Source organism: Protopterus annectens, chromosome 13.part0, assembly GCF_019279795.1.
Source record: "Protopterus annectens isolate FY-2018-M chromosome 13.part0, PAN1.0, whole genome shotgun sequence".
NCBI lineage: Eukaryota > Metazoa > Chordata > Ceratodontiformes > Protopteridae > Protopterus > Protopterus annectens.
The window spans coordinates 393,191,558-393,214,518 of NC_056747.1; the positions used below are offsets into that span (position 1 = coordinate 393,191,558).

Sequence of the window (22,961 nt, forward strand, 5' to 3'; positions counted from 1 at the left end):
TTCACTGTAGTGCTTTCTTGAAGTTGGTATATATAATTTACGGTTGGGGTGTGGGGGGCAGAGCCCCACATGGGGGAGTGCAGGGGGCTTTCCTCCCTGCTGAAGTGTAGTAGAAAGTGTTAGGTGGTGGTATAGGTGGAGGGGATGTTGTTTACATGTGAGTTGTAGTTTTCAGTGTTATGAAGCACACTTTCAGTGGTCAGAGATTTCGTTGTTTTGGGGTTTCAGTGTTTTGTGATTTCAATGTTATGGTCTCAATGTTATGAATTTCAACGTTATGAAATTTAAATGTGTTAAAGTAGACCCATGCATGCATGTCCCTTTAGTTATACTGAAACTTGTAGTAGTGTAAGACTTTTCTGCAATTCCCACCTGTGTCCCTTCTCCCCCGTTTGTTTTTATTGTGTATTGAGCTGACAGTGTTGTATTTTAATTACCCCTTCCCCACATTGTGCTATTGTCCATACCCAAGTATAGATCTGATTTACAGAGCCCATAGCTCAATGCATTTGCTTTTGTTCAGTAGCATAGTGCTAGCAGAAAAGGCTTTCTGTCATTTCATTCTAGTCTTGTACTGTGTTGCACACCTAGATGTCATGCTTCTCTCTGAATACAGCTACTTGCTGTAGATTTTGTATTTTGAATTGTCTTGTAGAATGCAAATCAGTGTGCTTTTGTAAGGGCTTTGAAACAGTTCTTTGTGGTAAAGTAGTCTTGTTGAAGCAACATGATTATTATTTGCATAAAGATTTATGAAGCTTCCTGCAAGATACAGTGAGATCCTGAAATATTAAGAAAGGGTACAATGGCATCCTGAAATATTAATAAAAGGGTTATTTCTCGTTTCTGCTTGCAAGTCTTTGTGAACTTGAATTTTATGCAGATATACACCTGTAAAGAGTTTATGCAGTTTGTCTCATGTATTTTTGTTTGTAAAGTATTCCCGCCACTGACAGCCTGATGTAATAAATTTGCATTGCATGGCAGGAACGTTAGTGTTCGCTTTGTGCAAGAATAGACATTATCATAATCATTTACAATGAGAATGGGCAGAGGTTATTAGAGGAGGCTTTAAACAGAATCCCGCTGAAGCCATTAGCAGACTTTCACAGAGACAATTCCTTACAAGTTTCAAGAAAAAAAGGTATTTCATTGTGATAGTTCAGTTTACAGAACTCCAGTAGAGGGGAGGGAAACGAGTTGGAGCATGCAGTAAAACTGCCCACACATTAGGGGGATCAAAAGCAGCTAACAGGGTTTTACGCAGCAGGGGTAGTTGTGGACCCACACAGAATTGTCAACATTGTAAAACCATGCTGAAGTCTTCCTGTTTGAAAAGTAACACTTGTGAGCCGAAAATGATCATGGTCTTCAGTGTATGATAATTTTATGTCATTTGTATATGATTGCCATATGTATAATACCTATATGGCTCTATGTGTAATCTGTATTTATAATCATTTTATTTTATTGTGTCTTCCTGCTTCCCTCCTTCATTATCAAACCTACATTAACACCTTTCATTTCTGAGTCTTCTCTGCTTGTCCCTGGATTTTGAATTCCTCTTGGGCCAGCAACCAATCAGAAATCTCCATTATTGTTTGCTTTTTTAGTCTTATTTCTGAAACTTTTTTTTTTTAATCATAGGTCCAGTAACAAATGCATTTATCATGCCTACTGTTGCTAGTATGTTTAATCCAGACTGCAAAGCCAGTGTCGCTCTACCGAAGTTCAGTAAGCATCTTCAGGCTGCCGAGAGTTCTGCAGACAGAGAAGGAGATGGGATGATGCTGCGAATTGGATGCCATCTTCAGGTGCATCATTAGTTTTAAAAATACTTAATTTGGGGTTGTATCCTGACTGGTTTTATTGGTTTCCTTTCCTTCTTTATGGAATGTATTTTTAAAGTTTAGCATAATTTTTAATTCATTTGGTTTTAGTTTGTTGTTGATGACTAGTTAGCATCAATTAGAGGGGCAAATTGTTTTCTCTTTCAAACTATCGAACCATCAAGTGATGCAGAATGGAGACTAAACCATCTTTTTTAAATTTGTGCCTCCTTGGGTTGCTGTGGGTGTTGTGGTTAGCAGAAAGTGTGGTTTCTAAATGAGCAGACATGTGACGGTATGGAATTATTTCCCATTTAGTTTTCCCTGATTGGCTGATGAATAGCTTTTTGAGATTTTTAACAAGTAGCATGTGTGTTTGCTCGTATGGAGGCAGCCTTCTCCAACAGGGAAACGTATCTGCTGGGATGCTCATTTTTTTTCTGCACAATCCCTTTTGCAACCCGGATACATCCCAGGACCCATTGTGTTGTATTTTATTCCTAATTTTGGTGATTTTGTAATCTGTACAAAATAGCAGCACCTCCACAATATTTCTGATGTGGCTACTTTTCTGCAGCTAATAATATCCTCTCAGTTGTGATCCATAGTGCTGAGAAATGTTATGGCGGAATTATGTGCAGTTTGTAACATTTCTGATGCAAACAGGGAGTTGCAGCATTTAACAAATGCAAAGCCACTGCTCTTATTTAAGCTGTAATACAGTTAAAAGGTGATGTTGCAGGTTTATCTAACTAATCTGTAGAGTTTAGCTACACTTAATCCGTATTTTTCATGTGTCCATCAGATTGCAGTAATTGTACAATCTGACTCTGCATTCAGAGTTCTCAGAACTGGTTTTACTTAGTGCTGGTATTGCAAAGTGTCACGAGACTGGCCAGTGAAGCTGTATAAGTGGATGTAAAAGTTAACATTTCTGTAAATATTGATCTGCCTTTTGCAAACCGAACTGGGTGGGGTCCAGAGTTTGGAGATTACCAATGTCTTTGTTTATAAGTTCCACAATGATATGTTCCATGTCCTTGCAGACCAGGCTCATTAGGCTAATGGGGCAGTAGTTCTGGGGTCCGTGGTGGGGCTCCCCCTTTGTAGAGTGGGATAACTGTCACTGTGCAGCCTGAGGTGAGGCTATGATTGAACATGGTGCTTAGATGGGGTGCCAGATCATTCTGTAGTCCATGTAGAACGCAGCCTGGGATGTTGTCAGATCCCATGGATGCTGTGTTCTTGGCTTTGGAGAGTGTGTTTTTTACCTGTGCAGCCATGATTACAGGAACTTTGCATTCTTCTGGTATAGAGATGGGCCATTTAGGGGGTGAGGGGGGGGGTAAAGTTAGCACTGAAGTTGGCACTGAACCTATCTGCCAGGATGTTGACAATATCATTTGTTTCTGTATATTTAGTACCATTGTACTGTAACTCAGAGCAGATCTGAGTGTTGCCATTAAGATTCTTGACATGGCTATAGAATGCTTTGTGGTTGTCTTTAGAATCAGTGGCAATTTTGTTTTCATAAGGGATCTCAGCTTCTTACTGAGGCTGAGCAGGGAGTTCTTCCAGTCATGGGATTTTACTCTTTTTTTGCAACAGTTTCTTCTGTTGTAGAGTTTGTTTATGGCAGGGGATGACCAGATTGGCTTCCTTTTTGTGGAGGATAGCATCTTGGTTCTGTTAGGGATAGCATGATCCATGCACTCGTGTAAGTGCTTATAAAGTGCATTTGTGTAGTATTCAGCAGTCGTACCTCTGTTGTCTGTCTGCATGGGTGTCGTCAAGTTTCCCACTTCTGTATTAAGAAGTGTGAAGTTAGCTTTGGAGACATTTTTTACGGTGGTTTCCCTAATGTAGGTTGGGGCGGGATGTGGGTGTCTATGCTGATTAGCTTGTTGTCGGATCTGACCAACGAGGAATTGACCTCTCGTGTGGAACACCTGTCGCCCATGTTGGTAATGACCAGGTCCAGGGTATTGCTTCCCCTGGTGGGGATGTGAATAAGTTGATCCAAGGCGTTGGAATTTATGAATTCCAGAAAACTTTGAGCAAAAGAGTTGGTACAGGAGTAGTTTTCCTAGTTAATGGTGGGGTAGTTGAAATCGCCCATTATTTAGGGTATTGGGTTGTACCCTAATATTTTCCAGTGTATCAAGAAATGAGGAGTGGGAATCCTGGGGCATGGTGGGGAATCTGTAGTAAGTTACAATTTGGATTGCGGTCTTGCCCAGAGTTAGTTGCACTTGGATAATGTCGGATGCATTATGCTGAGCAACTAGCCTGGAGGTGTGGATATCCTTAATGAATATAGACACGCCTCCACCTTTAGTGTTTCGGTCCAGGTTAGGTGGGCAAAAGGTGTGGTATGAATTATAGCCTGGTAATGCAGGGGTGCTTTCTGGAGCCTTGAACCAGGTCTCTGTCACTGCACAGATGTCCTCCACTTTGAGTGCCTCGAGTGAATGCATTTTCAGATTTAGACTTCTAGCATTGAGTAGCATTACCCTCAGATTTTGCTTGCTTGTACCTGTTACATTGGTGAATTTTTCATTTGAATCTTGCCTAAAAAAGGCACTGTGGGGGTGGCAAGAGCCTTAGCCAGTATCCACAATCCCAGGGGCAACAGGTGCAGGCCATCTCTGGCAAAGCATCGTGGTCCGTCGATCATGTCATCCCAGGCAGACAGATACTGGATCCCCTTAGAATGACACCAGAAGCTTAGCCAGTTGTTGAAGTCAAATCATTTTGTCCTTGTACTGTGGTATCATTCTGGGTTATGATAGGATGCTACTCAGGGTTAGGGTCATACCTGCCTGGTTACAAGATCAGAGAACTCCTCCATTTCTCTTTTCATGTAGTCCAGGGAGGTACGTCTCAGGTCATTCACACCAGCATGGACAATGAGAGTCATATTTGTACTTGTTGTGGAGTGACCTGAGTGCGTGCATTATGTGGTGGATCCTGGCACCTGACAGGTAGCTGACAGTAACTTTCTCCTTGTTTAGCCTGGTGAGTGGAACAGTGTGCCTGACTATAGAGTCACCTATGACAAGAGTGTTGGGTATGTTGTTATGCCTTATGGGCTGTGGTTGAGTGGCACACTGAGTTTGTGGGCTATGTGTCATTTGGGTTGTGTTTGGGAGTGGAGGTTGCATGCCTGCTTTGGAGGTCTCTGTTGCTTGAGCAGATTTTTATTGAGACCCTCTCCAAATGTAGGTGTGTGTTTTGTGATGCTATGTGTGTGTTTTGGTGGTGTAGGTTTTGAGGGACTATGTGATGAGTGGGGTGTGGTGCAAGTGTTTACCTTCCAAACAGAATGAAAAACTGGTAAGGTAAACTAAGTCCAGGTCCCAGATAAACGCAAGCCGAAAAACCAGCAGAATATGAAAACAGCTCAAAAGTTTAATAATCCAAAAGACAAAAAATTCATAAAAATTGGCATGAACACTTCCACTACTAAGCGCTTTCACCCGTTAAACATTCGGGCATCTTCAGAGTAGTGACATCACAAAGAAATCAACTGCCTTAAATAAATTCAAAACATTCCCGCCCTATAGCTGAACCAATCAAAACAAAATGTACATTATTAAAATATTCAAGGTGGGATCAATTCATAATAGAAAGCATATACAAAATATAAAAATATATAAATTTGTAAACCACATATATAAATATGTATATGTACTAAATGTTATATATATAAAAAGGTCAGTTTAAACAAAACTATATCTATATTTTAAAATGCTAGACAGTGATATAAACTCAATGATACCAGGGGGTCTAGATGCATCTAATCTAAGTTGCCACAGAGTTTCTCGAACTTCAAGCAAAATCTTAAAGTTACCCTCTCTATCATTGTCGGGTATTCTGTCGACAAAAAATAAAAAATTGTTAAAATTCTCACACTTGACACTATGCGTGTAGGGGGCATTACTTGACCTCTTGTTCCTAATGTCCCTTAGGTGTTCAAGAATTCTTACCCTAAGTTTCCTAATGGTCTTACCTACATAAAATGTAGGACAACTAAGACATGTAGCGATATAGACCACTCTCCTGGTATTGCAGTTACAGTACCCTGAACACTTAATAGATCTGTGAAAGTTCTGAACTACCACATAAGGACCGTTATTGATGTACGTACATACACTACACAACCCACATTTATTCATTTTGGAGTTTCCATAAGGTCCATTCTTAGAACTTTCCCTTTCCATCAACTCTTTCAAATTTATCCCTCTACTAAATGTAAAAAGCGGCAAGTTACCAATAACTTGCTTGGTGTCATTATCCATAATATATTGCCACGTTTCTCTTAAAATTTTTGCCACTCTATCAGCATACCCATTAAAGGGTAATATCATAGCTCTTCAAACTCAGTAGAAGAAATTCTGTTGACAGGCCTATTGGTCTCTTTAATTAATCCACCTAAAAGGATCGGTCTAAAGACTAAATGCCTTTTACCACCAACCTCATTTTTGATGTTAATCAAAAAATCAAGGGGATAACCTCTATCTAAAAACATGTCTACTAAACTCTCAATTTCCAAATCAAATTTGGCATCTTCGCTAATTAACCTAGAAAGCCTGACCATCTGTCCCTTCACAACATTCTTTTTTTGATAAAGGGGATGGCAGCTTTGGAAGTGCCAAAAGCTATTTGAATAAGCTTCTTTACGAAAAATGTTAGATTCTAGTCTAATCACCCCTTCATTCACACTAGTGTAAAGTGTGATGTCAAGATAGTTACACCTATTACCATGTACCTTATAAGTAAATTTGAGAAAACTAGTAGTGTTATTAAGATAATGTATAAAGGTATGTATTGTGTCAACTGGTCCTCTCCAAAGAATTAACAAATCGTCAAGGTACCTCAAATAAAGTGACACATACTTCATGTAGGTTGATGTAAACACTTTGTCCAATTCTCACTGTGCTAAAACAAGATTAGCATAAATTGGCGCACATTTTGCGCCCATAGCTACACCTGTTACTTGTTTATACAGTTCGCCTTCAAAAGATAAAAAGTTATTAGATAGAATAAGTTCCATTAGATCAACTAAAAGTGACCGTTTGACAGTATGCATGTCACAAAATTTTTCAAGACAAATTCGAAACATTTCTAAACCTTCCACCTGAGGTATAACTGAAAACAAGTTGATGACATCTGTTGTCACCATAATAAAAGGGCCATCAAAGTGTTTTTGTCTAATGACATCCAAACAGTGCCAGGAGTCATGCAAAATATGTGTAAAATGATTGACAATGTTCTTACAATAAAAGTCCACAAAGGAAGCCATAGCTTCAGTCTTGGAGCCCCTAGCTGAAACAATCGGGCGAAAAGGTGGATTACTCATATTTTTGTGGATCTTTGGTATTCCAAAAATAGATGGCGTTACAGGAGCTTCTACTGATAAAAAATGAAAGTCATTGTTGTCTATAATACCTTCTAATAACCATTCATAAAGAATCCAATCAATTTTGGAATAAGCCATATTCAACTCATTACGTGACACCCTGGTATAAGAGTTGGTATCATTGAGTAAACATGACATTCTATTAGAGTAATCAGTAGACATCATAATCACAACCCCCCCCCCCCTTGTCTGGTTTCATCACTCGAAACTGATTAGAAGATGTTAACTCACGTAAACAAAAACGTTCACCTGCAGTCAAGTTATCTACTTGATAAGTCAATCGATCTACTCAACCTTCTGATCTGCATTTCACACACAGACTCAAAGACATGAATACAAGGGTGGGTTGGGGGAATAAACGTACTTTTCCTTTTAGGCTGTGGAAATTGTTCCTTAGACAAATTAGGATTCTTAAAAAATACATCTGTAAATTTAATTGTCTAGTATACAACCTCAAATTAACTCAAATTTTAGCTACATCATTTCTAAACTTTGGTACAAAAGTATATCCCTTCTCAAATAATGAAAGGTGATCATTAGTCAACTTAAAATTAGTAAAATTGTATAAATAAACATTGTTAACCTTAACAAGCTTGTACAATGTGTCATCAAAATTACAATTAAAGTCCCACCTGAATCATTCCCTGCTAACAAATTAGGTATAGAATCTGGATTAAAAGAATAGGTGTCACCAGTAACTTGAAATTGTACCTGTGGTGAATATAATACGGAAAGACCAGCCTCCTCACTACAAGCCAAAGAGTTTTGTAAAAATTCAGGTGGTGAGGCATTGTTGTCTTGCAAAAAAGTCGCAAACTTACTGGGACAAATATCCTGCTGTAAAGCAAAATCGTTAAGACCTCCATCAGAACTGTAAATGTCAATAGAAGTAGAAGTAGATGTAGTAACTAAACCCTCTGCCTTCTGTTGTTGTAAGGTCCCTCGTGTAGTCGTTCCCATGGTGGTGGCCCGTAAAAGCGTTGGTTGCGCTCCCGGATACGTTCGGAGTGCCTCGGGGGAAGGGGATCTAAAAAAATCGTCGTTCTCATCAAACAAATCAATTTAAGTCCCACAATCATCATTGACATCACCCCTTGGTGATAACTCTTGGACAGAGTGAATATCACCTGAAGGAAGCGTATGCGAGTAACCTTCAGAACTCAAACCGTTATGAATATTAACTTTTGGAAATTCTCTAAAATGAGTATATACCTTAGAGTTGGTATAATGATAGGTGTCTCTCAAGTTTTAGGGACTTTAGTTCTAATCCCTTACTCACGAAAATGTCAATCTTGTGTAGAATATTATCGTATTGGGACTTGTTAAATTCAAAAAGAAGATCCTTAGTAATGTTGCCATTGATTTGTTTTTTATATATATATATAACATTTAGTACATATACATATAAATTTATATGTTTTTATATTTTGTATATGCTTTCTATTATGAATTGATCCCACCTTGAATATTTTAATAATGTACATTTTGTTTTGATTGGTTCAGCTATAGGGCGGGAATGTTTTGAATTTATTTAAGGCAGTTGATTTCTTTGTGATGTCACTACTCTGAAGATGCCCGAATGTTTAACGGGTGAAAGCGTTTAGTAGTGGAAGTGTTCATGCAAATTTTTATGAATTTTTTGTCTTTTGGATTATTAAACTTTTGAGCTGTTTTCATATTCTGCTGTTTTTTCGGCTTGCGTTTATCAGGGACCTGGACTTGGTTTACCTTACAAGTGTTTACCTTCACCTCTTGACCGTCTACTCCAGTCTTGGGTGAAGAGAGCTTTGCTTCCAGTTTGGCTATATAAGTGCATCTCTCACAGGTTGTAGTGTTGGGTGGTAGGAGGAGAGGGTTGTCTGTGTATATGAGGCAATTGCTGCATTGCCCCAAGATGCCCAGATTCATCAGTTAGACAGGAGAAAACACTGGGAGCTGACCCTTGGACATGCCTGGATAGGTGCTTATTTATTAAGTACTAAAAACTGTTTTCCTCTAGACAAGTGAGGAAAGTTGAGTGCTGTAGTAATTTGTAGCTTATTTAGTGCTTATGAGTTCTGAACAAGTGCTGAGCTCAAATAAACAGATTTGAGTCCTAAAACTTAAAAACTGGCTAGTTCTGAGGGAAAATTTGAAGAGCAGACTTTATGGCACTAGGAATAGTTTAACCCTAGCTAAGCAGCGATGCATAAAGTGTATTATTTATTTATTCTTTTTTAAAGTAGCAAATGAGCAAACTGATTTAAACAAATTAACCAATAAAAGTCTAAAAACTGAGCCCCATTCCAGCAGTCTTCGATCGGGCAAGTTCTAACTGCACACTCCTGCCACTAGGGTGCAGGGGAACCTTCTCCAAAAAAAGGTTGTCTGGATTAGTGCTCAAGTTATACAAAGCTAGATTCAGCAGGTCTGAATTTAGTCTATGCTGCAGCAAACAAGGCGTACCAATTTCAGAAAGAAACAGTTCAAATAAGCAGGCACAATAAGCCTGTAACAAGAAACTCCCAGCTCAGAAGGGCAGAAGCTACCCTGTCCTCCCACAAGAGTGCAAGACCACACCTTCTTAATGTAAAATAACTGTCCCAAAGCCCAAGTGCTTAAACCAGAACTAATACACTCTTAGAATAACAGACACTAAGCCTTCAATCAGCAGCTCCCAACTTAGAAGGATGTAAGCTACCTATCCTGCCACAACAGTGCAGGCCACAAACCTTCATAATGTAAAACAACTGGTCTGAAGCCCAACTGCTTCAACCAAAGGCTTAGAATTACAGTTACAATTTTGTTACTGATGTGTAGGTTAAACCAAAGGCTATCATCAAGTGTGACATTTATTTATTTAACATTTCTTTACTGGGAAAGTCTTACTTGGAGCAAGCCAATTTTCAATGGAGGCCTGGGGAGAAACCCTCCAGACCCATGTCTTTGGAATGTGGGAGGAAACCGGAGCAAATCCACATGAATGGAGGGAGGACGTGCAGACTCTGCACAAAAGGCACCCCAACAGCGAATTGAACTGGATAGCCTCTTGCTGTGAGGTGTCAATGCTAACTGCTGCACCGCTGCGCCGTCCATTTGGTAACCTATTTGAAATTATATCTACTGTTGTCGTCACTGAGGATAGCACAGCAAAATTATATGGGTTAGGAGATGTTCTGTGCAGGAAGAGCATAACCTTAGTCTTTTTGAATGTTAGGTTAGATTGGAGAAGCCATTGCTCTATAGAAGAGTATAAAACTTGGGTGATTGAAGTTTATTTAAGGAAGGGGCTAAGTAAATAAGTATCGAATCACTGGCAAAGTGAATAATGGCAGGGGGGGCTTGTTGCAATGTGTAAGCTATTAATGAATATGTTGAATAATAAAGGTCCAAGTATAGATCCCTGAAGAACATCTGTGTTCCCAGGGAAAAAGGTTGAGAATATGGTTTGCCATGTGGTGCAGTGACTCCTGTCACTGGAATAGCTTTTGAACTACAGAATGGTGTCATCAGATAGGTGGAGGCTTTTGGTGGTTTAGAGCAATAGGGAGTGGAACCCAGCCACTGGGGATGTACAAGCCAGTGCATTTCTTTGTTCCGGTCCCAAGCCTGGATAAATGGGGAGGGTTGCGTTAGGAAGGGCATCCGGCATAAAATTTTGCCAAATCATACATGCAGACAACAGTACAGATATACATACCGCATCAGTCGTGGCCCAGGTTAACAATGACTGCCACCAGTAGTGTTGGCAACAGGGTGCTGGCAGAAATTGGGCTACTATTGGCCAAAGGAGGAGAAATGGGGGAAGGCATGCCCGGAGTCAGGTAAAGGTTAGGACTGTGATAGTCGGAACTTCGAATGTTGGCAGTATGACTGGTATAGGGAGAGAGCTAGCTGATATGATGGACCGAAGGAAGGTTGGTATATTGTGTGTACAAGAGACCAGATAGAAGGGGAGCAAGGCTAGGTGTATCGGAGGCGGTTTCAAATTGTTTTATCATGATGTGGATGGGAGGAGAAATGGCGTAGGCATTATCCTGAAGGAGCAGTATGCTAAGAGTGTTTTGGAGGTGAAATGATTGTCGGATAGAGTGATGTTTATGAAACTGGAAATTGATGGTGTAATGATGAATGTTAGTGCATATGCTCCACAAGTTGGGTGTGCGATGGATGAGAGAGAAAAATTTTGGAGTGAGTTGGATGAAGTGGTGATGACTATACCCAAGGGTGAGAGACTGGTGATTGGAGCAGATTTCAATGGGCATGTTGGTGAAGGGAACAGAGGGGATGAGGAAGTGATGGGTAGGTATGGTGTTAAGCAAAGGAATGCAGAAGGTCAGATGGTAGTGGATTTTGCGAAAAGGATGGACATGGCTGTGATGAATACATATTTAAACAAGAGGGAGGAGCATAGGGTGACATACAAGAGTGGAGGAAGATGCACACAGGTGGATTATATCTTGTGTAAAAGGGCCAGTCTGAAGGAGATTGGAGACTGTAAAGTGGTGGCAGGGGAAAGTGTAGTTAGGCAGCAGAGGATGGTGGTTTGTAGGATGACATTGGTGATAAAGAAGAGGAAAGATGAGTGTGAGGGCAGCAATAAGGATCAAATGGAAATTGAAAAAGGGTAATTGTGAAGTGAAATTCAGGGAAGAGTTAAGACGGGCACTGGGTGGCAGTGAAGAGTTACCGAATAGCTTGGTAACTACAGCAGAGCTAGTAAGAGGGATGGCTAGAAAGGTGCTTGGTGTGACATCTGGAAAGAGGAAGGAGGACAAGGAGACCTGGTGGCGGAATGAAGAAGTACAGAAGAGCGTACAGAGAAAGAGTTTGGAGAAGAAGTGGGACTGTCAGAGATGAAGAAAGTAGACGAGTACAAGGAGATGAGGTGCATGTCAGAGAGAGGTGGCGAAGGCTAAGGATAAGGCGTATGAAGAGTTGTATAAAAGGTTGGACACTAAGGATGGAGAAAAGGACCTGTACCGATTGGCTAGACAGAGGGGCCGAGCTAGTAAAGATGTGCAGCAGGTAAGGGTAATAAAGGATAATGAGGGAATCGTACTTACAAGCGAGGAGAGTTTGTTGAGCAGATGGAAAGAGTACTTTGAGAGGCTGATGAATGAAGAGAAGGTTGGATGATGTGCGGACAGTGAATCATGAAGTGCAGTGGATTAGCAAGGAGGAAGTAAGGATAGCTATGAAGAGGATGAAGAACAGAAAGGCTGTTGGTCCAGATGACATACCTGTGGAAGCATGGAGGTGTTTAGGTGAAATGGCAGTGGAGTTTTTAACTAGATTGTTTAATGAAATCTTGGAAAGTGAGAGGATGCCTGAGGAATGGAGAAAAAGTGTTTTGGTACTGATTTTTAAGAATAAGGGTGACCTGCAGAGCTGTAGTAACTACAGAGGGATTACATTGATCAGTCACAGCATGACGTTATGGGAAAGAGTAGTGGAAGCTAGGTTAAAAAGGGAGGTGATTAGTGATCGGCAGTATGGTTTCATGCCAGGAAAGAGCACTACAGATGTGATGTTTGCTCTGAGAGTGTTGATGGAGAAGTACAGAGAAGGTCAGAAGGAGTTGCATTGTGTCTTTGTGGATTTAGAGAAAGTATATGACAGGGTGCCTAGACAGGAGTTGTGGTATTGTATGAGGAAGTCAGGAGTGTCAGAGAAGTATGTAAGAGTGGTACAGGATATGTACAAAGGTAGTGTGACAGCGGTGCGGTCTGCCGTGGGAGTGACGGATGCGTTTAAGATGGAGGTGGGATTACATCAAGGATCAGCTCTGAGCCCTTTCTTATTTGCAATGGTGATGGACAGGTTGACAGACGAGATCAGACAGGAGTCCCCGTGGACTATGATGTTTGCAGATGACATTGTGATCTGTAGTGAGAGTAGCGAAGAGGTGGAGATATGCTCTAGAGAGAAGAGGAATGAAGGTCAGCAGGACTAAGACAGAATATGTGTGTGTGTGAATGAGAGGGAGGATAGAGGAATGGTGAGGATGCAGGGAGTAGAGGTGGGGAAGGTGGATGAGTTTAAATACTTGGGATCAACAGTTCAGAGTAATGGTGAGTGTGGAAGAAAGGTGAAGAAGAGAGTACAGACAGGATGGAGTTGTTGAAGAGTGTCAGGAGTGATTTGTGACAGACGAGTACCAGTAAGAGTGAAAGGGAAGGTCTACAAGAGAGTAGTAAGACCAGCTATGTTATATGGGTTGGAGACAGTGGCATTGACAAAAAGGCAGGAGTCAGAGCTTGACGTGGCAGAGTTGAAGATGTTAAGATTTGCACTGGGTGTGACGAGGATGGAAAGGATTAGGAATAAGTATATTAGAGGGTCAGCCCAGATTGGAATGTTTGGAGACAGAGCCAGAGAGGCAAGATTATGTTGGTTTGGACATGTGCTGAGGCAGGATGCTGAATATATTGGGGAAAAAGATGCTAAGGATGAAGCTGCCAGGTAACAGGAAAAGAGGAAGGCCTAAGATGAGGTTTATGGATGTGGTGAGAGAGGACGTGCAGGTGGTTGGTGTGACAGAGCAAGATGCAGAGGACAGGAAGAAATGGAAACAGTTGATCTGCTGTGGCGACCCCTAACGGGAGCAGCCGAAAGAAGAAGAAGAGCAATAGGGAGTGGAAGATTGCGTCAGATGCTTTGGAAAGGTCCAGGAAGTTGCTCAGATTAGTGAGTTATTGTATGAGTTAATAGCGTTAAGGGAGAGTAAAGCACTTGTACTTTGGTTGGAAACTGTGCTGCATAGGGGCCAGTTGGTTATTTTCAAGGAGGTACTTGAGTAGCTGAGAGTGGACACATCACTCCAGTATTTTTGGTGGCAAAGGGCAAATAGCTATAGGTTTGTGTTTTCTTCTGTTGAGGTACCTTCCTTGTGTAGAGTATGTCTGTTTCCATGATGTTCATCATGTTTCACTGTTGCAGTCATTACTCTTGGGTTATCCTGCTGGCAGGCTACCCGCAGTCAGCCTGTGTTCCAAAGTCTTGGTCCGGCGTCGGTTGCGGTCACCTCTTCCCTGACGTCAGTGTGCCAGGGGAATAAAAGATGCAGCCAACGCCATTTTCTTCAGTCTTTCTTGCTGTGCGGTGCCCAAAGCAAAAGCAGTTCGCAAGTGCCAGTCGGCCGACTCCTGAGATTTTCGAAATTGAATTTCAGATCCGAAGTCTTCAGTAAAGCTAAGTACCCCGTTGGGGAAACTTTTTTCTTGCTCCAGACTGATGTCAAAAAAAGTTAACAATTGTATTTCTTGTGGGAAGCAAATGCCTCATAAGGATTTTCATTCTTACTGTATTCCTTGCCTAGGCCCTGACCACGACTTTGCTAGTTGTCGGTTTTGTGCTAGATTTAACCAACGCACTATTAAGCGTCGGTATGATTTTGCATTTCATTACTTTGGCCAAAGGTTTAACTATATAATGCCGTCTGAACAGCTGATGACCGGAGTTCATAAAAAGCGCAAGGAGAAAGAAAAGGACAGGCATCCGAGGTCCAAAACCGATGACGAAGCCTCTTTTAGGCCAGTCGCCGGTTCTCAGTGAGGCGCTTTCGCAGCCCCTGACACCCGCTACCTCAGAGCCACATGCTGCCTCCGACTCCCACATGGAGACAACTAGGCCTCTGGATACTCAAGGTATTGGGGCCTTCGGAAACTAATCCCTCATATGGGTCCGGAGCCGCTGAGCAGGCATCGGCTTCTGAGGGTGTTTTCAGACCTACACATCTTTATATCAAGCCAACTTCAGCATCCAAGACAAAGACTAAAACAGCTTTAAAGGCAAGGAAACAAGTACAGCATTCTCCAGGACAGACTTCCATGCCTAAGAAACAGATGCTCAAAATGGCCGAAGACCTAATTACTTTGATCAGGGGTTCCCATTCCCCTCCTGATAAGAGGCCTAGGCAAGATACTGAATATGATTCCTCTGATCAGGTTTCCATTTTCTCTGACTCCTCTTCAGAACAGGGATACTCTCTTCCTCCCTATGGGGATTCTGATGCTGAAGAATCTATTCCTTCAGCTTCTCCTGAGGATTATTCCTTTGGGGAAACCCTGCATACCATGAAGGAGCATTTCCACTGGGAGAGCCAAGATTACTCAGAATCTAAGAAAAGGCTCAGAGACATTCTTCTACTACCTCAGCACAGACCTCTTGCTATTCCACCTGTTCTAGACATTGTAGATGTATTTTCAGAGTCCGGACCGTCTCCCGACTCTTTGCCTCCTACACCTGTTAAGCCAGACAGATACTACAGGGTTCCAGATTCTCATAAATTTCTATATAAAAACCCTGCTGCTGACCCAGAAACTATATCTCAGGGTCCCAAAGGGGTCAATGCCTCTACTGCAAAAAAAACCTGTCCCCTCAGATAGGGATTCAAGGGCACTGGACAGATGGGGAAAAAAAGTTTACACTTCTGCTACCTTGGCTGTAAGGGCTTTAAATTGTCAGTTTCATATGCTTAAATATCAGCAATACTTAATGTCACTGCTAAAACAGAAAATGTTGACAAATTCTGAATGTTCTGAGAACAAGGAAATGCAGGATTTATTGCATGCAGCTGAACACGTAGGAAAGCATACTTTGCAATGTGGTTTTGATTCACTGGAGGCCTCTTGCAGGGCTGCTGTTACAGGTTCTGTCATTAGAAGGCATGCTTGGTTAAAGGAACAGAATCTGCCTGATCATGTTAAAGCAAAATTATTGGATGCTCCATTACAGCATGAAGAGGTGTTGAAGAAAATGGAGGATAAAACTAAATCTATGCAGACAGTAAAGGATTTCTTACAGGTACAGCCACCCAGATTTAGCAGGAACTGGCCTTCTAAGAATTGGTCCTTTCCAGTGTCAGGCCACAAACAGGCAGATACAGACGCACTACAGGCAGACAACAGCCCCAGGGCTCATACAGGCCCAAACAATGGGGTGCTTCTACCTCTAAAAGCGGAGAAGACAAATCACAGCCATATAGGAAACAGTCCCACTGACTTCCCTCTGCCAATGCCAAGCACTTATCTTTTGGCAGCACCCTTAGGGGGGAAAGCTAGCACTTTTTTCACAAAATTGGCACATGATCACCCAGGACAAATGGGTCTTAAATATAGTCTCTCAGGGCTACAGGTTCCACTTTCACACCCTTCCAAAGGCAAAAGGTATGCCAGACCTGCTACACAATCCATGGGGAGAGGCACAAAAACAAGTTTCATCTCTCTTGGACATGAGGGCTATTCAGCCAGTGCCTCAACAAGAGCAGGGACAAGGATTTTACTCAAGACGTTTCTTAGTACCAAGAAAGGACAAAGCCTGGAGACCAATTCTGGACCTGACTATTCTAAATACTTTTCTGGACGTTCCAAAATTCAAAATGTTGACTCTGCAGCAGCTTCTAAAAGAGGGATACCTGCATATTCCAGTCAGACAATCTTGCAGAAGATACCTCAGATTCATAACTGGCTCAATGCACTGCCAATTCTCTGCACTGCCCTTTGGCTTATCTACTGCACCCAGGGTCTTCACAAAATGCCTGGCACCAGTAATTGCATTTTGCAGACAAAGAGGAATTCAAATATATCCCTACTTGGACTGCCTTATTCAAGCAGAGACCAAAGACATTCTACTAAAGCATCTGGCATTTGTAAAAAGATTACTAATTTGCCTAGGGTACACAGTAAACGAAAAGAAATCAAAACTAGTACCCTCTCAAGAGAGAATATTCCTGGGTGCAAGCTTAAATAACAACTGCCCAGATGGCTTATCTCACACCAGGCAAACAAAGCCAACTGACTTCTTACTTCGAAAGCATGGCAACAAAGTCCCAGTTATCTGCAAGAAAAATTCTGCAGGCTCTGGGCTACATGACATCCTGCATTCTGCTAATTCCATATGCAAGAATGCATATGAGGAAGCTACAGTGGTATCTAAAAAGTGTTTGGACTCAACATTGCCACAGCCTGGAATCATTAATTTCACTCTTTCCCTGCCTGCAACAGGAGTTTCGATGGTGTGGGCACAGGCCTGTCACCACAACAAGGGACAGCCATTCACTTTACCCACAGCCAGGCAAACACTAACAACAGATGCATCAGATTATGCCTGGGGGGCCCACATGGCAGGAAAATGTATTCAGGGCACATGGCCCGCAAGCCAAAGGCATCTTCACATCAATCAAAAAGAGATGCTAGCTGTACAATATGCCCTGACAGCTTCAAGGACCTACTTCATCCAGGATAGCTGCTGATAAAGACGGACAATACTACAGTCATGTGGTACATAAGCAGGGAGGCACACATTCTTACTCCCTCTGCAGACAAGCCATGATTTTGTGGAACACAGCATTGACTTACCAAGTACACTTGCAAGCACAATTCCTGCCAGGAAAAACAAATGCTCTGGCAGACGAACTAAGCAGAAGCCTCATGGATCCTCACAAGTGGAAACTAGATCCACAAATCTTCAACATGATAACAAGGAAATGGGGATGCCCAGACATAGATCTATTTGCCTCCCCTCACAACTGCCAACTACAGAGATTCTGCACAAGGACTTATCACAAACAAGCATGGAAAGTGGATGCTTTGTCATTCAGCTGGAACAACCTTACAGTATATGCCTTTCCTCCACTGCCTCTCCTCCCCAAGGTACTCCTAAAGGTCAGACAAGAGAAGCCACAAATGATACTGATTGCCCCGGATTGGCCACGCCAGCACTGGTACCCACTCCTAAGGAGCTTGTCTCAAGGCCCAGCCTGGACATTGCCTCAGATTCCTCATTTACTGACCCAACAAAACAATGAGATCCTGCATAGCCAACTCAGAACCCTAAATCTGGCTGCATGGCGGATAGTGTAACCATTCAGAATCCACCTCTCTCTAAAGCGGTTATGGATGTTATTTTGAAGGCCAGGAGGCCCAGCACCAGAAAATCTTATCCAGAAAAATGGAAGAGATTCTGTGCTTGGAACCAGGCACAAGGAATGGACACGCTTGTACCAAATATTCCTCAGATTTTACAATACCTAACTGAGATGCTGGACAAAGGCCTATCCTTCTCATCAATTAAGATCCATGCCTCTACCATTTCAGCTCATTACAATAGGGACCCACCTATTTTTTCACATCCATTGCTTAGACAGTACCTCTGAGGGGCCAAAAGCATAAGACCTCCAAGGAGAGCACCAATACCTGCATGGGACCTCGTCTTGGAAAAACTCACACTGTCTCCTTTTGAGCCAGCCAATACAGCTGAGATAAAATTCTTATCATGGAAAACCGCTCTGCTCCTAGCAATAACTTCAGCAAGAAGAGTCTCAGGGTTACAGGCATTAATGGCTGTGGAACCTTTAATTATCTTCCATCTGGACAGGATTTCTCTAAGGACAAACCCAACATTTATGCCTAAGGTAGTGTCCAGTGTGGCTCTTAACCAAACCATTAATTTGCCTACTTTTTATCCAAACCCACAGAATAAAGGGGAGAGACTTCTGCATTCTTTGGACATACACAGACAGCTACGCTTCTACTTGGACAAAACTAAAGCTTTCAGAAAGACTGAGCAACTTTTAGTGGCATATGCTGCAGGATCACAGGGAAAGGCTATCTCAAAGCAGGCTATTTCAAAATGGATAGGACACTGCATTCATTTCTGCTATTCACAACATGGCAAATCAGTGCCTAAGGGCATTAGACCACATTCGACCAGGGCAGCAGCCACCTCAGCAGCCTTCCTCAGAGGAGTACCAACCAAGGATATTTTGGAGGCTGCAACTTGGACTTCAGTGCACACTTTTACTAAGCACTACCACTTACCTCTTTACTCTAATTCCAGAGCAGGCTTTGCCACTGCAGTTCTGCAGGGCCTCATAGCCACTGCTAATCCTATTTAGCCCAGCCACCCATCCTCAGCTTTGGGATTCAACTCAAGTGTAATGACTGCAACAGTGAAACACGATGAACATAGTACAGTTGTGTACCTACCATAAATGTAGATGTTCGAGTGTATTCACTGTTGCAGTCCAGGTTACCCTCCCACCACCACCAAATCCAAATCCACCAAAACCACTAGAGCAAGCGACTTAAACCTTAGCACGGATATAAATAGGACGTGCTGGAGGGATAGATTTATCACTCCGAGACTCCCTATGCTGTGGAATAGAGTCCCGGTCCATGTGAGGCAGAGCACCTCGTTGGCTTTGTTCAAGAGAAATCTTGACCTGTGGATGGGAGATTGTAGGTTTACCCCAGGAATCATCTCTGTGTCACTGCTGGACAGAGGCACAACAAACTAATGGGCACAGTATTTTTTCATATAAGGGGTGGCATAAGCCACAAAACTTTGGGCTAGGCTTATAAATGCCTTAGGGCAGATAGCCTAGTATAAAGCTATGAACCATCCCCTTTCATTTGCTGGGTCTTATCTGTACTTCTCTATTCTATACAACCTATGTGGTGTATTTGCTTGTAGATGAAGGAAATGTTTAATTTAGTGCATGCATGTTTATTGGCATACTCTATTTAGCCTACCCTTTTGGGGGCACCTGACATCTGGTGCAAGAAAAACTGAAGAAAATGGCGTTGGCTGCATCTTTTATACCCCTGGCACACTGACATCAGGGAAGAGGCGACAGCAACCGACGCAGGACCAAGACTTTAGAACACAGGCCGACTGCGGGTAGCCTGCCAGCAGGATAACCCAAGTGTAATGACTGCAACAGTGAATACACTCGAACATCTACATTTATGGTAGGTACACAACTGTACTTTCTAGGAACATAGAATTTCTGTCTGTGTAATCTCTCCCAAGTGTTTTGGTTTCCCAATTCCTTGATAGGAATGAGCCCATTTCATAGTTGGGGCATGATTAGAGTTGATGAAATTAGTATTGTTCATTCTGTGATGTTAGCCAGGATTGCTCATCTCAGCATCTGCAATGTGGCCAGCACTTGCTTCTCCTGTAATTCATACAGGGTTGTGTACTGGTAGTATATTTAAGTAAGACTGTAAATTTTTTTTTATTTTTTCAGACCTGTTGCTCCTACTACTATTGGAACTGCCTGGGTATCTTTCAACTTCATTGCTGTTATTTCTGCTTTCAAATCCTTGTATTTTGTGACTTTGTCTCTCTCTGTATGTAAGACAGTAATCACTGGGTGTAGCAATTTCAGTAATTGATGCTGCATTTTTTTAATGATTAATATAATTGTTGTTCTCACATTTATTTTTTGAAATGCTGGTAATGGATAATCCCATGTGATGTAAACTTCATCATTCTGTATAATGCTTTGTTCATGTTTCTAATGCTTCTCAGATGCTTCTAATTTGTAGTGTTTGCACAATCCCCAGTGCAAAGGTCTTGTCACATTATTCAGTATATAGGCCCCAACTCATGAAGGTATCATGCATAGCAACAAGATGTGTGCCTGTTTCCAGCTCTATTTTACATAACCTGCATGCATACCTCTCAAACGTACTGAATTTTTCTGTATTTACCAGTTTTGAGGGCAAAATAGTGTCATGAATTTCCGAGTGGCTTCTTCAATTCCAGATTTTTGTAATTTTTAACTACAAGTTTAAGTAATGTTTGACATCACACATCACCAACATGCACAGGCGTGCATGATGACAGCTTCATGAGGCTGTGCCTGACTGGCCTGTGCCTGTCCAACTCGTCTGATATGAGAACAACTTAAGAAAAATTAGCTGCCAGCTGCGCGGGAGAATTAGACTGCCTTGTTGCAAAAATGTAATGCAAGGATCTTAATCTGCCTGTCAGACTCAGAAAAAAGCAGTAACTAAGTGAACTTTCCATTTCCTTCATTTCCTGCTTAATTGTTTTATGCCACAGTTAAGTTCAGAACTGAAACCCCGGTGATCCACAGTTGACACTTCATGGTGTATTGGCCTGACAGTGACAGTTGACACTAATGGACAGAGGTAACTGTAACGGGCACTAAACCCGGTTTAACAATTGAATTATCGACCCCACTTTAACTCGCCTATTTCAGTGCATGAGCTTGAGTTACAGGTAAGATAACATATTAGAGGCACCTGGCCCCAGGACTGCTGTTCCACTCATGCTGAGCCATATGGTGGGAGATTGGTGCTGAGCGAGAATGCAGCTTTATTTAGGCTTTTCACTGCATGCATGTAGTAAATAACTGTCTTACTGGTTAAATACCGGGGATCTGCTCTTGTAAGAAATATTTACTGTGTTCTATCTAATATTGGGCTGATCTCTCAGATTAATTTTTATGCCGAAGATGGAATGTTTTCAGCTGTAACAGTGGTTCCAGAAGGGAATAGATTTTTCCTGCATTTCATATAGGGGACTACTTACTGAAATCTGCAAATGTTTTAAACTGGCAGACAGTCATGCCCTCAGGCTGTAACGGTGCATCATGCATACCTTATTGCTCTCCAAATATGAATTGCTTTCTGCTATTTTTTTGTGCTTTGAGGTAAGCTCAGATAGCAAGTGATCACTGGTGCTGTGCTGGAATCACAGTGAGTGCGCTGCACGACAGCACCTCATCAAACACCGTCCTGCATAGCTGAGTGCTGGTAGGTAAAAAGACGTTATTCTTATCTGTCTTTAAGGCTACTTAACATCTATGTGACCTTGCAGCATTCTGTCATTCTTAGGACAATCTCTCAGTCTGCGTTCCTCTCTCTCGTAGTCGGTAGGCTACAAGTAAAGGTGACATTATGTGGCACTACAGAACAATATTGAACTGCATTTTACTATTTTACATTTTTTGGGAGGAGTGAGAACTGGGAATTTAGGATGTTGTTAATGCCACTGGTAGACAGTCAATCTGCAATGCGCACACACTGGGCATTATTGACTCTCACTGCCATGCATATAGAGCTAGAAATTTCCATGTTCTTCTCTTGTGATGCAGCTGTTTAGAGGACAAATGAAAAGGAAATGTAAGAAGGCAAGTTGCAGAGACTAAAAAACAAATCTGGCCCAGTCTGGAAATAATTGGAAAGGGAGGACTTGTTGGTAAGCATATTATTTTGAGTTTATTGCATGTAATAATATCAGTGCATTGACCCCACTGATATGTCTGCCTTGGACACAGGAGTCTGATTACTTTGGCCAAATATTTTTGCAGAGTGCTTTGAGATGTTTAAGCATCATTGCTGGCAATTACCATGGCATTAGTGATATTTTGATTATTTCTATTAACACGACTCTTTCCTCTTGCATTTCATAAGGAAGTAAATACTGTGAATGTTGGTGTATGATACAGATGCATTTCTTCTGGTGAATGAAGAAAGAATGGTTTCATCTCGCTCCAGGTGTTTTAGAGGAAAGCCGCCAAGCTTACTTTTAGTTTCTTTTCTAGCAGCTACAGGTTTTTATACACTGCTTGCAGTCTTCCTGGTTGTAGTTACTTGACATCAGGTTTTTGTGTAGTAATGTGAATCTAATGGATTTTTTTTACTTGCCTTACAAGAACATTGTAAAAAAACAAAAAATTGAAATTGGGTGATAGATTTTAGTGAGAGATAATATAGCAGTTACTGCATACATCTCAGTCTCTCGGAGCAGGAAATCTGGACAAAGGCCCAAAAATAGGGACAACTTTTAAGTGTTGCTCCTGTAAACTGAGATAGTTGCTAGAATAACAGGTTTTGCATTATTATGTATTTTCTGAGGGATATAAAGTCTGAAATTCATATGTCTGCCATTATTTATTATTATTATTTAGG

The 22,961-nt window shown here is 41.7% G+C and overlaps 1 protein-coding gene across 1 annotated transcript in view; it reads left to right on the forward strand.

The window, feature by feature from the left end:
• The window catches only part of WDR18 (WD repeat domain 18), a 765,213-nt gene that overhangs the window by 691,154 nt on the left and 51,098 nt on the right, over nt 1–22,961 (forward strand). The window contains exon 8 of the mRNA XM_044054012.1: nt 1,648–1,814. Within this exon, the coding sequence (XP_043909947.1) occupies nt 1,648–1,814 (167 nt within the window). The remainder of the gene's footprint in view (nt 1–1,647; nt 1,815–22,961) is intronic.